General features: G+C 42.4%; 1 protein-coding gene across 6 annotated transcripts in view; it reads left to right on the forward strand.

Annotated features, from left to right (window-relative positions):
* Positions 1 to 4206, forward strand: part of Csnk2a1 (casein kinase 2, alpha 1 polypeptide) — a 55322-nt gene extending 51116 nt beyond the window's left edge. For 5 of the 6 annotated variants that reach the window (XM_030247076.1, XM_006498657.4, XM_030247075.1 and 2 more), the window contains exon 13: positions 1319 to 4206. In XM_030247076.1, coding sequence (XP_030102936.1) covers positions 1319 to 1434 — 116 coding nt within the window. In that variant the 3' untranslated portion in view covers positions 1435 to 4206. The remainder of the gene's footprint in view (positions 1 to 1318) is intronic. The other variant, NM_007788.3, reaches the window with a different exon arrangement.
* The last annotated feature ends 10729 nt before the right edge of the window (positions 4207 to 14935 follow it).

The raw sequence follows: 14935 nt of genomic DNA on the forward strand, positions 1-14935 counted from the left end.
CTTTTGTATTTTGAATCATGAATAGTAATCTCCCATATTCATGGTTTTATTTACTCATGATTCAAAAGTACTATCTGTATGGTATCTGAGAGAACTCATATTCATACAACTTTTTTTTTTAAGATTTATTTATTATATGTAAGTACACTGTAGCTGTTTTCAGACACACCAGAAGAGGGCGTCAGATCTCACTACGGATGGTTGTTAGCCACCATGTGGTAGCTGGGATTTGAACTCAGGACCTTTGGAAAGCAGTCAGTGCTCTTACCTGCTGAGCCATCTCAGGAATATAATTTAATATATAAATATATATTTGTTATAATTAGTCTTTGAACAACTGTCACTCAGTGGAGAAAGGTGCATTCTTGCCTCTAAGTGGCAATTGTGTTTGGACATTTATGACTGACTAATTTATAAATTAATCTCTTGAATATATGTATGTAGAAAAACAGACTATACATATATAGTGTTGGGGACTATCCATGCTTTCAGGGACCTTGGGGCATTGGAACACATACCCCACAGATAGGATGGGTGTCTTGTATTTGAGGGAAGTGGGGAGGAACTGGCTGATTGATGGTAAACTGCATAATTGTGTTGGAAATGGAGAAGGAAACAAGTGGAAATAAATTCCAAAAACAAACCATCACTTAGAGGCAAGAATGCACCTTTCTCCAGTAAGTGACCATTGTAGTTTGACAGTTGGTTAAAGTCCTATGCTGTTCAGTGTGATGGGAGCTGCCTGCATGGCTATCTAATAAAAACTGAATAAAAGTAGTTGTGGCCCCAGTCCTTGGAGTCACATTTCTTTGTAGCTCATTGTGTCTTGCCAGAAGTCACCCACAGAGCTTCTAGACAGTGCTGCCCTAAACAGGCTGCCAATGGTATCTGTGTGTAATTGTCAGCTGGTTGACAATTCATTAATTAAAATAAATTCATTAATTAGAACTTTTTGTATTTTTTAAAAATATTTACTTGTTTATTTCATTTATTGATGTACATGAGTGTCCTGTCTTCAGACACCCCAGATGAGGGCATCAGATTCCATTACAGATGGCTGTGAGCCACCATGTGGTTGCTAGGAGTTAGAGTCAGGATCTCCGCAAGAACAGCCAGAGCTCTTAACTTCCATCTCCCCTAGAACTTACAACTTTACCTTGGATTTATACAGATTAAACTTTGAAGTGTGCAAAATGTGACCAAGAAAAATTGTAAAGAAAAAATTATCATTGTGTTAACTTTTGGAGGAAACCTTAGGGAAGATTTGATAGCTCTGTTGTTTGGTGTCTGTCTCTGGCTGATGGCTCTTTTCTTTCAGGGATTTCTTCAGTGCCAACTCCTTCACCCCTTGGACCTCTGGCAGGCTCACCAGTGATTGCCGCTGCCAACTCACTTGGGATACCTGTTCCAGCTGCTGCTGGCGCTCAGCAGTAATGACCCCCATCTACCTTCTGATGCCTGAGCAGAGGTGGGGAAGTCCACCCTCTCCTCGATGCAGCTTGCGCCTGTTTGGGAGGGGTGAGAACACTTCAGAAGCACCGTGTCTGAACCGTTGCTTGTGGATTTAGTAGTTGAGTCATAAAAAAAAATTATAGGCTGATTTTCTTTCTTTCTTTCTTTCTTTTTTTTTTTTTTTTTTTTTTTTTTTAAAACGTGGACTTTTCATAACTCAGGGGATTCCCTGAAAAAATTACCTGCAGGTGGAATATTTCATGGACAAAATTTTTTCTCCCCTTCCAAATTCAGTTTATCACCACTAAAGAACAAAGATAAACTGGCCTCAGTCCCAGCTGCTGCGTTTGGGTGGAAATTTCATCCCCTTCCCACGTTGCTCTTTCCACATTGTACACTCTTGTGGCTTATATCTCATGTTCTTCTCCAGAGATTGTAAACTGTAGCTCATCAGGGGAGGGGGGGGGAGGGGGGAGGACCCAGTCCATCCTACAACACTGTTCTGCTGGCTGGCCACTTCATCTCTTCTCTCCAGGACTGCAGCCCTGGCTTACTCCGGCTCTGGTGGAGGTGGGTCTGTCTTATTTACATCAAGATGTTAAAAGTCTACCCAATGTGCAGACAGATCCAAAGCTTTTTTTTCTGAACGAATCATGTCTTACTAACCTAACCCTAAATGATTTTAATTTTAGTTGAGTTTCTATTTGTGATACTTTCCCTTTCTGGGCTCCTACTTTGGTCTTTCCCTTTTCGTCTCCAGACATGCTATGCTTCATAGCTGCTAGGAGAGGGAAGGCAAAATCTTTTTCAGTTTTCTTTGACTTGGCCATTTTGAAGACAGTTAGTTAGTGGGCATAATTTATTGCTTTTTAAAAAAGAAATATTGTCCATATAAGTTTCATGCTAGCACTCTTATGAGCTAATGGGTGATGTGGCCGCACTGGGTTCATTTTAAGCTTTGTCCTTTCTCCCCCCTGCCTTGCCCTTTCTTCACATGCCATCCAGTGAGGAGCCCTGCTCTCAGAATTGGAAGTGTGTTTTTTGAGAGGCAGGAGCAGAGCCACTATCTCCAGTGAACCAGAGATGGTAGACCTGTAATTGTGGGAAACTATCAGTTCTCTTGTTATGGCCCTGCCGTTCCTTGCTGTGTGTATATATATAATACTTTGTCCTTCATATGTGAAAGATCCAGTGTTGGAATTCTTTGGTGTAAATAAACGTTTGGTTTTATTTATCAAGGTTAGATTTAAGTTCCCTGTGTAAAGGTCTCGCTGGGTGGGTGTCTCATTCAAACCTGAGGGGACTACAGCCCAGACCATGGAAGCTTCCCAAGGCCCTCATTTTTATACAACCCTCATTTGACCCATGGTACTGGGCAGGGCAGAGAGGCCTTAAAAAAAGCACCACAAGCCAAAGCGTCTCTGGGGATTAAGGATCCTTTGCCATAAAACTCATTCTGTGTCTCAGCATTGCAGGGATTGGGGATAGGAAAGGCGCCAGTTTTTGTGTGTTTGTGTGTGTATAAAGTGGACTTTCCACTGTAATCCAGCCACCTAAGTTTATCAGGTGCTTCACTGAGGAAGCCTAGTTTTTTAAGCACAATAGCAAAACATCAGCTCTGTATTTTCTCCTGTTATTTCATTACAGTAGCTGCCTGTGGGGACTAGGAAAACAAATCTTCCAACATATTTTAAGGCCTAAAATCTTAGTTCCCCATTCTCCTACCTTTTTAGATTCATAAGCATTTCTCACCTGGCATCATAGATAAAACATAATTGTTTGGGGAGTTGAATTTAATTAACTTACCTAACTTTGTAACCCATCTTGGCTTTAGTAACTTTATCAAGGTGGTGGCTTTAGCGAATGTAATGATAAAAGTAGAGGATGCTAATGCTTTTCTTAACATTTCTCAACCATAGAGAGAGCTAAAAGGACTGCAGAGTGAGTTTCTTCTTTTTGGCCACTTGCAGTGACTATTTATTGTACTCGATTCTTGTGTGCCCTAGCGTGCTATGAGGGTCACCATGTTGGATTTGTGCAGAGCTGAAAGCACCAGGTGTGCCAGAGATGCAGTTTGTGATTATGTTTGCACTGGATCGTGATTTGAACAAGACACTTAGACTGATGAATTCTTTCTTTTGAGGTGGAAAGGAAAGTTGTAGATCAGGACTCTACACCCTGCTCACAGCTCAGAAGTGTAGGTGTGTCTGAGGCTGGTGTGGACCGCTGTGGATAACTGGGCCTCCTCACACATCAAACCTGTGCAAGAGCTGAGGGTAATGCAGAGGACTCTGGTGTGCCACCGAAGAGCCCTTTAAATAAATCGAAGCTTAAAAGAAAAAAAGGAGTCATTGCAGAAATGTGGAGAGTTTTAAAAGATCTGAGTGGGTGGGGGGTAGGGAGGGTCAGGGTTTACAGAGTAACAACTTCTGTGTTGTAAATTACCTCATCTGTACACCTTGTATTGGGACACTATTTCTCAGCACTTCCTGTGTCTGTATTGCTTAGACGGCGGGATGGATGCCAATATGAAACAGCTGTGTTGGCAGTTACTCTGAAAGTATTTTTTAACTTTGTTTTGAAGTGTGCCCTTCCCCCCTTTAAGTTTAAAGTCAGAATTCCCCTCCTTGATTTATTGGCTGTAATTGTATTGTATTTGGTATGACTAAGACATAACTGTGCTGGGAAGAAGTTGTGCCATGAAGGTCTTTAATTTTTTTTTTTAAATAAAAACATTTAAATCAATGAAATGTCCATGCAGCCTGAGCAATATGCTTCTCCAACCGACACCGTGTGTAATAAAGGATGGTTTAGTTTTCATAGGATTTGAACTTAATACGGGGTTGGTGGAAATGTTAAGTGGGAGAAATTTAATATTGGTGGAGGAACTCTGAAGTTTTGGCACTGAAGTATAGTGGAAGGGATCGTCGTGGTCCTATTCATTCATACCCCTGTCACACACATACCAGGTACATCACATGTTTTCTGACTTAGTCACATCTGTTAGAATTAGGGCCACTCTGCTTGGGAGAGAAGGGAGAATGTATGTCAAGTGGCTGACATTTGTCTAATTCCTCTGGTCCTCTGATATGGAAGGTTCGTCTCTGGTCTTCAGTTTATCGACAATTCACAGTGCTTTGTGGCAGAGGCCCTTCTCTCCTCAGGACCTCTGTGTGTTTTAAGGAAGGAGGAACTAAATATTGTCTGAGGCCTTGCTCACCTCTAACACAGATTTTCAGAACTTCTGAGTGGCACTTAAAATTTAAAAAGGCCTATGAGAACAGCGTGTTTTAGGGGAATTTTTTTTTTCTCTTGAACGGTGTTATAATCCCTGTGGACAGTGAACTTTGAAGATATCACAGCTATGTGGGAGGTGGGGGTGGGGCTGTTTTGCAGTCATGGAGACATGGACTTTTCATGTGCTGATGAGCTTGTGGGAACATCAGGCAGCTTAAATACATGCCACCATAAATGGATGACAAAGTGTATGAAACAGGTATCTGACTTACCAGCAGAGTGAAGTCCACACACACACCAGAACACATTTGCTTCTCATAACTATAAGAACTGGAGGATGCTGGTATCCTAAATTTCTCATTTGCTTTATAAAATGTTCACTGCATAGGATTTTACAGCTCTGACTTGTTGGAGGTTCCTGGGGAGTGAGAAATTCGGCTATCATCTACTATAGTTGGATCCTGGAAACTAGTTTTGCCATCAAGGTCTACAAATTCCCACAGCAGGTTTTCTGCCATACTTAGAGGTGGGCATGAGTGATTCTTCACAGTCACGGATCCTTGCCTGCCTTCCTGCTGGTATTTTCTTCTTAGTGTTGCAGTTCTAAGGGATGTTCCTAGTTGTAGGTCATTTGTGCTAAAGAGGCTGACTTCTAGGACCAAGTTTCCCTCCCCACCCCCTTTTTTTGTTTGTTTGTTTTGTTTTCTGAGACAAGGTTTCTCTGTGTAATTGTTGCCGTCTAGGAGTTGCTCTGCAAACCATACAAACTCCAATCTCAGTCAGATTGGGATGGGTTCTTGAACACACACCCTAATACCAATCAGACAGGGGCAGAGCTCAGAAGTGTCTGAACTATGACACCAGACATCTTTTTCAGTTAGCTTAGAAAAAGCCCCAGTGAGCTCATAGCCGGTGCAGGAAATGCTGCCCAGTGGTCAGCCATTTTAATGGTGCTCAAGCCATTTTAGATACATCACTTCATATTGACCTTTAACCTGATGGGTCCTACATGAAACTTGTGGAATTTCTTAAGATTAACAAACCTCAGAACATAACTGGGGATGTGGTTAGCATGGTCCTGTTGAGTCAAGTCTCTTCTCTGTCAGAGACGGGCAGGCATGTTACAACAACAATATGAAATAGCTGACAGGCATGGAACAAAATGGCCATCGCTATTCTGATTGGTGGGGATGGGGGTCATACCATAACAAGTATCAGCCCTGGCTGACCTGGAACTCACTCTGAAGTCCAGGCTGGCCTCAAACTCAGATATACTATACTGCCTCCTGCGTGCTGAGATTAAAGGCATGTGCCTCAGCGCCCACCAAGAACCATTTCTTGGTTGAAGAAGAAATTAAATTGATCAGATGTCTTTAGGGTGACACGTTTTCCTCGGAACTAAGGTTTGAAAACTTGTCTCTTCATGCCTCAGCCATCTGAGGGTTCCTTCCTTGATTCAACTGTTATATTTCTTTCTCTTTGTGCCACTTGAATTTTCCTTGTGTTTTCCTGTTGATCTTATTGTTCCCCACACTTGTCCATTGTCTTCCAGGAATGAAGAAGGCTGAATGGAATAACATAGGGCTTACTAAATGGCCAGAGATATCTTGAAAAGGGGTTTCTCAGAAGCTTCTCTTCAGGTTTGTAGCCGCAGGCCAGACTGGATCAGTAGGACAAGAATGTTTGTTTAAGGAGCCCTAGTGAGTAAGTAGCTGAAGACAAAGAAGTAATCCCAACTAACTTAGTAAAGTTAAACACAGATTGTGTTTGTTTTGTGTTTTGAGGTAGGGTCTCTAGTTCTGCCTGTCTGAAATTGTTACGTATACCAGGCTGGCCTTAAACTAACAGATCTACCTGCTTCTGCCTCAAATGCTGGGATTAAAGGCATGTGCCCCCACACTTTGCTCAGAAATCATTTTTTATACACCTATATATAGTAATATAAAATTCAAACTGTTCTCTAAATGAGATGGGTACATAGAGAGCATCAGAGTGCTTGTTGCAGTGTGGCACATGGTATATAGACTTTGTAGGCTTCCTTTGACCCTGTGAGAAATCTGACCATTTTCAAGAAGTGACCTAGCATAAGTCCAGATGCCCTGCTTTTTAAGCAACCTTTACAAGTGACTTTTATTTTAAGACATATTTTAATGTGTCCCAAGATATAGGAAAGCTGTAACAGATCCAGAAGAGTAGCCACCCAAGTTGAATCTTCATTACATTGGGACAGGGCCCCTGTTTACCCTACTTGGTCACAATCTCTCCTGTCCCAGAAGTCCCGATACTTTGTTCTATAAGACTGAAGTAAGCTGGATGATGGTGGTGCAAACCTTACTCCTAGTATTTGGGAGGTAGAGCCAAGCAGATCTCTTTGTTCCCAGACTGGTCTCCAACAAAGTGAGTTCTAGAACAGCCAAGGTGACACAGAGAAACCCTGACTTCAGGGGGTGAGAGAACTGAAGTACAAAGTACCTGTTGTATAGTCCGTGTGTTCAGATTAGATGCCAAGTGTAAGTGCCCACTAACATTTTAGGATGTAGTAGACTAGGAGCAGATGGTGTCTCCTTCCTTTACTATGTAACTGTACAGTATGCATTAGGTATCTAGAGGAAGGCGATAGATCTCTGAAAAACTGGGTTTTTAGAAGATGGCAGCGATACCTTCACCAGAAAAGAAAAAGTATCAGTCAAGCAGGGCAGGCTTCCATCAGGTCAGCCAGATTTCTGACTTTCCCAAAGCCCAGAATGGCCTTTTGCTGTTCCCCCTACTCTTTCCTCTGACACTCTTGTCATTCTGGCCATAGTACGTAGGGATTCTTCTTTGCCACCATGAAATTGCTCTTGCCCTGAGTCCTCCACGTAGGCCCCTCTAGAATGGCCAGTCTATTTCTTATACCTGTAAGTTTCTGCACCTAGCCCAGGTTGTTCTAGAATGTCACAAGTAGCTCTAACAGACCTGGGACTTGCCTGCAATCGTTTCTCTACTCCCCAGTGCTGAGATTACAGTTGTGAGCACTCGGCTTTACCTGACCCCGATTATCCTGTACAAGATGTTAATCAAGAAGGATGTTGGTTCATAAACCTGGTTCTATCCTCAACAACTTGGAGTGAGAGATTAGATATGAGCTATGTAGAAATATCAAATAATAAAGCAAGAATTAAGGTTATATACCTGGAATACCTCTAGCTAGTCTAATTTTTAATAACTAGAAAATATTGGGTATTGTAGCTTATTTTTGAAGCCTAGCATGCATAAGGCTCTGGATTCTCTAACGCTGCTATAAATGAGTCTAGGAAACGTAAAGATTTCCAGTCAACATGGTAGAGGGGACTAATTTATATAGGCACTCACTTATTGCCCTTAATGCCTATAGCATACCACAATTTACTTTCAAACAGAAGGCCCATATTAAAGAAAAAAGGGAAATCCTCACCTTTCAAAGAACAAGTACATACTGAAGACTAGATACAAGTGAGCCTCAGAGGCTAGAGACAGAGACCCCACCTGGGGGCCTTTCAAGGGAGAAACTGAAACAGTTCCTTGATATTTGTAGAGGCTATTACCTCTGGGAAAACATCTGGAAGAAAACAAAGTAAGTATTAACTATTATTGCCTCTGGTAAATAGCCTTACGATAGGACAGGAAATGACTCCTAAACTATTCCATGCCTTCTTTCTGCTCCCTGAGCAGAGTGTATAGCAGCAGCTGTGCTTTCTAGGAAGCCCTAACCCCTTTTTGTTTCGTCATGACAGACCGTCTTTCTCTTGATTTTGCTCTCACTTTATTGCCTTGAACTCTTAGCCTTCTAGGGCAATTACTCTAGACTGAGATTTATCCTCAAGTGGATTGGGCATCTCCATTTGGATCAGGTTCAAGTTTGATCCAGGTGGTTTCTTCTGAGTCACATGTTGAAGCTAGCTACCTGGGACCTGTTCTCCATGGTGAACCAGATGAAGTCACATTGGCATGTGCCACCTTGTTGGCACAAGTCATCAACCAAGCCCATCATTGGTGAGACAAGGATGTGTGCATCTCATGTTGGGAGAGCCATTGGAAGTAATATGGCAAAGGATATGATATATCGTCCTATAAGGCAGTGAAGAGTCAAGACCCATAGTGTAATCAACCATGCTCTCAGCAGAAACTGAAGGCTTTTAATCATTTGAAGTAACCTAAACCATATAGTCATTCAACCCTTGTACCCATGAAGGGTTGGCTCTAGAACCCACTCTACCCCAGATACCAGAGTCTCCCTAGCCTTGATTGAGTTCCTTCTGTAAAATGACATTGTAGTTAATCTCGTACATTTCCCACATACTTGTAGGCCACCTCTGGATAATATCCAAAAACAATGTAAAGTCATGTGGATAATCACTTCCAAGACTGGGTTTCTGTGTAGCCCTAGCCATCATGGAATCCACTCTGTAGATCAGGCTGCCTTCAAAGTCACAGATCCATACCTGCCTCAGCGTCCCAAGTGCTGGCATTAAAGATAAACACTACCAGCATCTGGCAACTATGCGCTTATTTATGGAAAAATGTCTTAAGTTATACTTCAATTCCCAGCTAATATTATCTTTTGGGGGGACTTTCAATTCTCAGTTGAGTGGATACAGAACGATTACAGAAGACCTTTATATGTGTTTACCAGAGAAAGCTTGTGCTTTATGGTCGTTTTAAACAGGCTTTTTGTTTTGGTTTGGTTTGGTTTTGAGACAGGGTTTCTCTGTATAGCCCTGGCAGTCCTGAAACTCACTCTGTAGACCAGGCTGGCCTTGAACTCAGAAATCTGCCTGTCTCTGCCTCCCAAGTGTTGGGATTAAAGGCGTGTGCCACCACTGCCCAGCAAAAAGGTTTATTTTTAACTATGTGTTGAGTGTTGGTATGTGCATAAGAATGTGGGAACCCAAAGTGGATAACAGGAATTGAAATTGGGTCCTCCAGAAAAGCACTATGAGAGCTCCTAACCACTGAGCCTTCTCTCCAGCCTTTGTGTTTTTTTGACAGGGTTTTAGCCCTGTAGAAACCCTGCATCAGCCTCCTCAGTGCAAGGACTACAAGTGTGCACCTCCACACCTGATACAATTCTTGTTTCCCCACAATTGAAGTCAGTTCTGAGTTTGAGACTTCCTAGCCAGAACAAAGTGAAATCTGCTGCACAGAGAACACCTGCAGTCTAGCAGTGTTATGTTTATTGGGGAAGTAGTTACATGTGTTTCCACTTCATAATTAGTTAAATATTACGTTATAATTGGTAAAATAGTAAGAAGGTCAAATGTTAAAAGCTTTAAATAAAATGGGAAAACCAACAAAAATGAACCAACTCTTAAGAGAATGGGGAGAAGCTAACATAAACCCATCACCGGGTCAGCTGTGAGAACCTGCAGCCATCATGGAGATAGTGCAGACTGACCAGCCAGAATGTCGCAATACAGACTAGTGATGGGAAGTATGGGTGTGGTGGTGTTGGGAACAGGATAAGTTTAGAAGCACTAAACACTTTCTATGAAAAGTTAATAACGGCTAACATTGGAAAATGACTTCTTTGTGCATGTTGTTTTGATATGTTTTATTGTTAACATAGTAGCCCTATGTACGTGTGACACTGTACCTCTCTGGTTAAAACATAAACTAAATTTTAATAAATGGATATTTATTTTGAATACATTCTTTCCCACCATTCCAACGGCCCAAATTCCTCGTGCAGCCTACCATCCTGCTGCTAATGTTTGCACCGTAGCTAACAGTCTCAGATGCTGGCCTGTTCCTTGACTTCAGGTTTGTCCTACACTTTCCAGTCAGAGAACGTTTCAGAGTCGTGTCTCTTGCCTCAGAGCGAATCAGAGTCTCCAGTTGCAGCCAGTTTCTGTTGTCTCATAGTATATTCTTCCCCTTCTAGTAGACAGTTCCCCTGGTGAAAGGTGAGAGGGACCAGCTCTCTCTTCTGGAACCCGAGAGGGAGGCACGTGAGGAGAAATCTTCTGAAGAGCAGAGGTCAAAGATAAAGACCAGCACAAGGTAGAAGCAGAGAGAGCCAGTAATCTGAGGACGAATGTGAACACGGGTGAAAGATGATGGAAGGAGGGCCCTGGCACTGCAAGGGTTACCCTCCTCATGGTTTCACTACAGACCACACCAAAAACCAAATCTCTCTTTTAAAAGTCTTAAGAAAAAAGTCACTGTTCTTTTTCCCTCCACACAAAAGCTCAAAATTGGAGAGTAAGGCAACCAAGCTTTCACTCAACTGGAAGAAAACAGCACCACTTCTCAGCAGGGACAGAAATGTGTGCTGGGCCTAGAATTCCAGCTCCGGGTGGGTGGGGGTGAGGGAGCGCTAAGACACTGTGCCTAAAAAAGACTGAGGTAGACTCAGCACAGTACTCTAGGCCCTATCAGTGCTAAGCAAATAAGCATTGACTGATACATACTAATGGCAGTACCAAGGACAGGGGCATAGAGCCTCTGAAGATGGCAACAGAAGGCTAAAGGGACAGTAAGAGAAAACCACTCTGCATGCCACCTTCAGAAGGATTTGAAGCTTGTGCCTGGGGTTTGACCTTAACAACAATAAACGTAGCAGCCCCACCTCAACTCCTGCAACTAAAGGGCTAGCAGAAGGAAAGGCATGCCTCATTACATACCTGAAAACCCTTTTTGAGTTTCTGCTGTCCTACGTGAGATAACCTGCTGTTGCTAACGCTTCTAAGAAGCAACCTTGTACAAATTAGAATCTGATGTCATTCATGGGAACTATCAAATAATGAATTAAAGGGTGAAATGATAGAGGAATTAACAAAAATCAGCTTGTAAGATCAAAGGTGAAGAGACATGGAATATAACTTTGTGATAGTAAACCCTACCCCCTCCAAATTCATAGCTATTTGTACACTTAAAAGACTTCCTAGAGGCAGATGGCTCAGCAGTAAAGGCACCTGTTGCCAACCATGACTCTCATCCCCAGGACCCACAGTGGATCACAGTGGAAAGAACCAGTTCCACTCACTGGCCCATGTTTGTACCCACAAATAAGAGTTATCAGATTCTGAAATCGCCCCCCCCCTTTTCTCTCTTTGGGTCCCACTCACTCAGATTCTGAACTATAAAAAGAAAATAGGGACACTGAGATGGTTTCAGACAGTCAAGTGCGTGTTGTGCAAGGCTAGTAGTGTTTTAATGCCATCTGTAACCTCATGTTTTTCCACCCGTCCACTTTGTTCTCGGAAATAACGACTCTGAGACTTTTTTTTTTTTGATTTATTTATTATTATATGTAAGTACACTGTAGCTGTCTTCAGACACACCAGAAGAGGGAGTCAGATCTTGTTACGGATGGTTGTGAGCCACCATGTGGTTGCTGGGATTTGAACTCTGGACCTTTGGAAGAGCAGTTGGGTGCTCTTACCCACTGAGCCATCTCACCAGCCCGACTCTGAGACTTCTTGTATATGAATAAATGCTTTGGCCAATAGCTTTGGCTCTGTTCCTAACTGGCTCATATCTCAATAATCCAGTTTATTCTATTCTTAGCATGCTGCATGGCTGGTTACCTTCTCAGTTTCATTTATCTGTCTCCTCAGAGTTTGGGGTGAAATCTCTTGCTTCCAGCACCTGACTTTTCCTTCCCCAACTCCATTCTCTCTGACAGATGTCCCACCTTCTAATCTTGCCTAAGCTCATTGGCCAACTATGTTTTTATTGACAGGCAATGCTTCCATCTAGCATAAGAGATTATCTCTACTTTGTAGCCAGATTTAATTTCCTGGATCCACATGAAGGGAGAAAACTAATTTTCAGATTATCAGCTGACCTCCATGTTCATGTGCCCATACATCCTATACACACTAACAAGCCAAATAAGGTGGTGCACACCTTTAATTCCAGTAACTGGGCAGAGGCAGGCAAAACTGCCAGGGCTACAGTGAGACCCCCATCTCAATAAATAAATACTGGAGGTTGGAAAATACTGGTTGGTTTCATGGTTTGCATTTCCTGCTCCTGCAGAGGACCCTGTTGGTTCCCAGCACCCACACGGCAGGTAGCAGCTTCAGTTCCAGGGCATTTAGAGACCCTCTTCTGACCTCTGAAGGTTCCTGTACACGTATAGTGCACATAAACATGCAGGTAAATACATGTAAATGAAGGAATAAATTATAAACACTTAGAGAACATTACAGAGAATAAATCAATACATGCCTACAGCACTAGGCATATCACATTTAAGCATATCAATTGCTTAAATCGCTGAGATACTTCTCTAGTTTGGTACATGATGACAAGTGCTTTTACCCAACGGAACCGTCATCAGCCCTTCTTCCTGAGTCTTAAGAATCCTCTCTCCAGGAGTGTTCCACTCAAAGGAAATACCTATGTAACGGTCGCTGTGGGCAGCTACTTCTTTCTTTGCGTGTAACCGTCTTTCCCTTTCCTCTTTGAGAGCCAGACACTTCATGTTGTGCAGTGGTGGAGAGAAGGCCTTAGCCTCAGAATGACCCCAAAGTTTGACCCTTGTGGTATGGTGCTAGGGAAGAGAGGAATCACTGACAGAACACCACTGAAGGCAAAGATCCGGAACCTGGCTGCCTCACTGACCAGCACGGCCATGTGTGCTATGACCCAAATTGCTTAAGCAGGTTATTCCCAGGTGCGATGATCTCATTTTTCATATTTCCAAATGGGATAGATGACTTCATTCTCTGTAAGCATGAAGCATCCTTGATTCGTGGTGATGATACAAAATAAAGATGAACTGGGCCAAACTTCCATGTTAGTATTTATTTCTTTGCAACAGAGAAAGATCTAGGGCCTTGGTATTCTCTAGCACTGAACTACATCTCCAGCCCTTGGTTGTTAATATTAAAATCACTAAATTATGGAATCTTTGGCCAGAGATGTAGCTCAGTTGCTACTGTGCTTGCCTAGCATTCATGAAGGCCTGAATTTCAATATGCAGTACCCCATAAATGGGCATGGTTGCAATGCTGTAAATCCATCTCTCAGGAGGATCAAGAGTTCAAGGTTATCTTCAGTTAGCAGCCAGTTCGAGACCAGCATGTCTCCAATTTTAAGAAAAGAAGGCAGAAAAATGGCTCGGTGAGTAAGGTTACTTAGAAGTCTAATGGCCTGGGTTGGGTTTGATTCCCAGGACTCATGTTATGGAGAGAACCAACTCTGACCTTGTCTCCTGACCTCCACACATTCTTCACAGCATTCTGTGCCCACACATATACTCACTAAATAAGTAAATGCAATTAAAAGTAATGTTGTGGGCTGGAGAGATGGCTCAGTGGGTAAGAGCACTCACTGACTGTTCTTCCAAAGGCCCTGAGTTCAAATCCCAGCAACCACAGCTCACAACCATCTGTAATGAGATCTGATGCCCTCTTCTGTAGTGTCTGAAGACAGCTACAGTGTACTGTATATAATAATAAATCTCGAGCCGGGTGGTGGTGGTACATGCCTTTAATCCCAGCACTTGGGAGGCAGAGGCAGGCAGATTTCTGAGTTCAAGGCCAGCCTGGTCTACAGAGTGAGTTTCAGAACAGCCAGTACTATACAGAGAAAACCTATCTTGAAAAAACAAAATAACAACAACAACAAAATCTCAAAAAAAAAAGATGCTCCCATTAAAAGAAAAAAAGAATAATAAAAAAAAGTACTCTAAAACTGCTGAGCTATTTTTCCACCCCTCCCCCATATTGTTATTTGACAGTTAAACCATCCTGACTGGCCTGAACTCCCAGGGATCTCTATTTGCCTCTGCCTTGAGAATGTTGGGATTAAAGGCTTATGCCACCATGCGTGGCCATTAACAGATTATATTTGTATTTCGGTGACAAATGTGTATTAAATAATTTAGACTTATGATTTTTAAAAAATATTTATTTTGTGTTAAGTACACTGTAGCTGTCTTCAGACACTTCAGAAGACGGCATCAGATTTCATTACGGATGGTTATGAGCTACCATGTGGTTGCTGGGATTTGAACTCAGGACCTTTGGAAGAGCAGTCGACACTCTTAACCTCTGAGCCATCTCACCAGCCCTAGACTTAAGACTTTTAAGCTGTAACCTTAAGCTATATTAATACATTTAAAAGATTTCATTAGGGCCCTGAACAGAGCAGTTGCCTAACATGGGCAAGGCCCTGGATTCATCCTCCACACACAAAAGAAGTAAATAGCCAACCAATCTTATTTCCTTTTGGCCAGAACCTATTTTTAGCAATTAACAAATTATCAAACACAAAA

This window comes from Mus musculus, chromosome 2 (assembly GCF_000001635.26).
Source record: "Mus musculus strain C57BL/6J chromosome 2, GRCm38.p6 C57BL/6J".
NCBI lineage: Eukaryota > Metazoa > Chordata > Mammalia > Rodentia > Muridae > Mus > Mus musculus.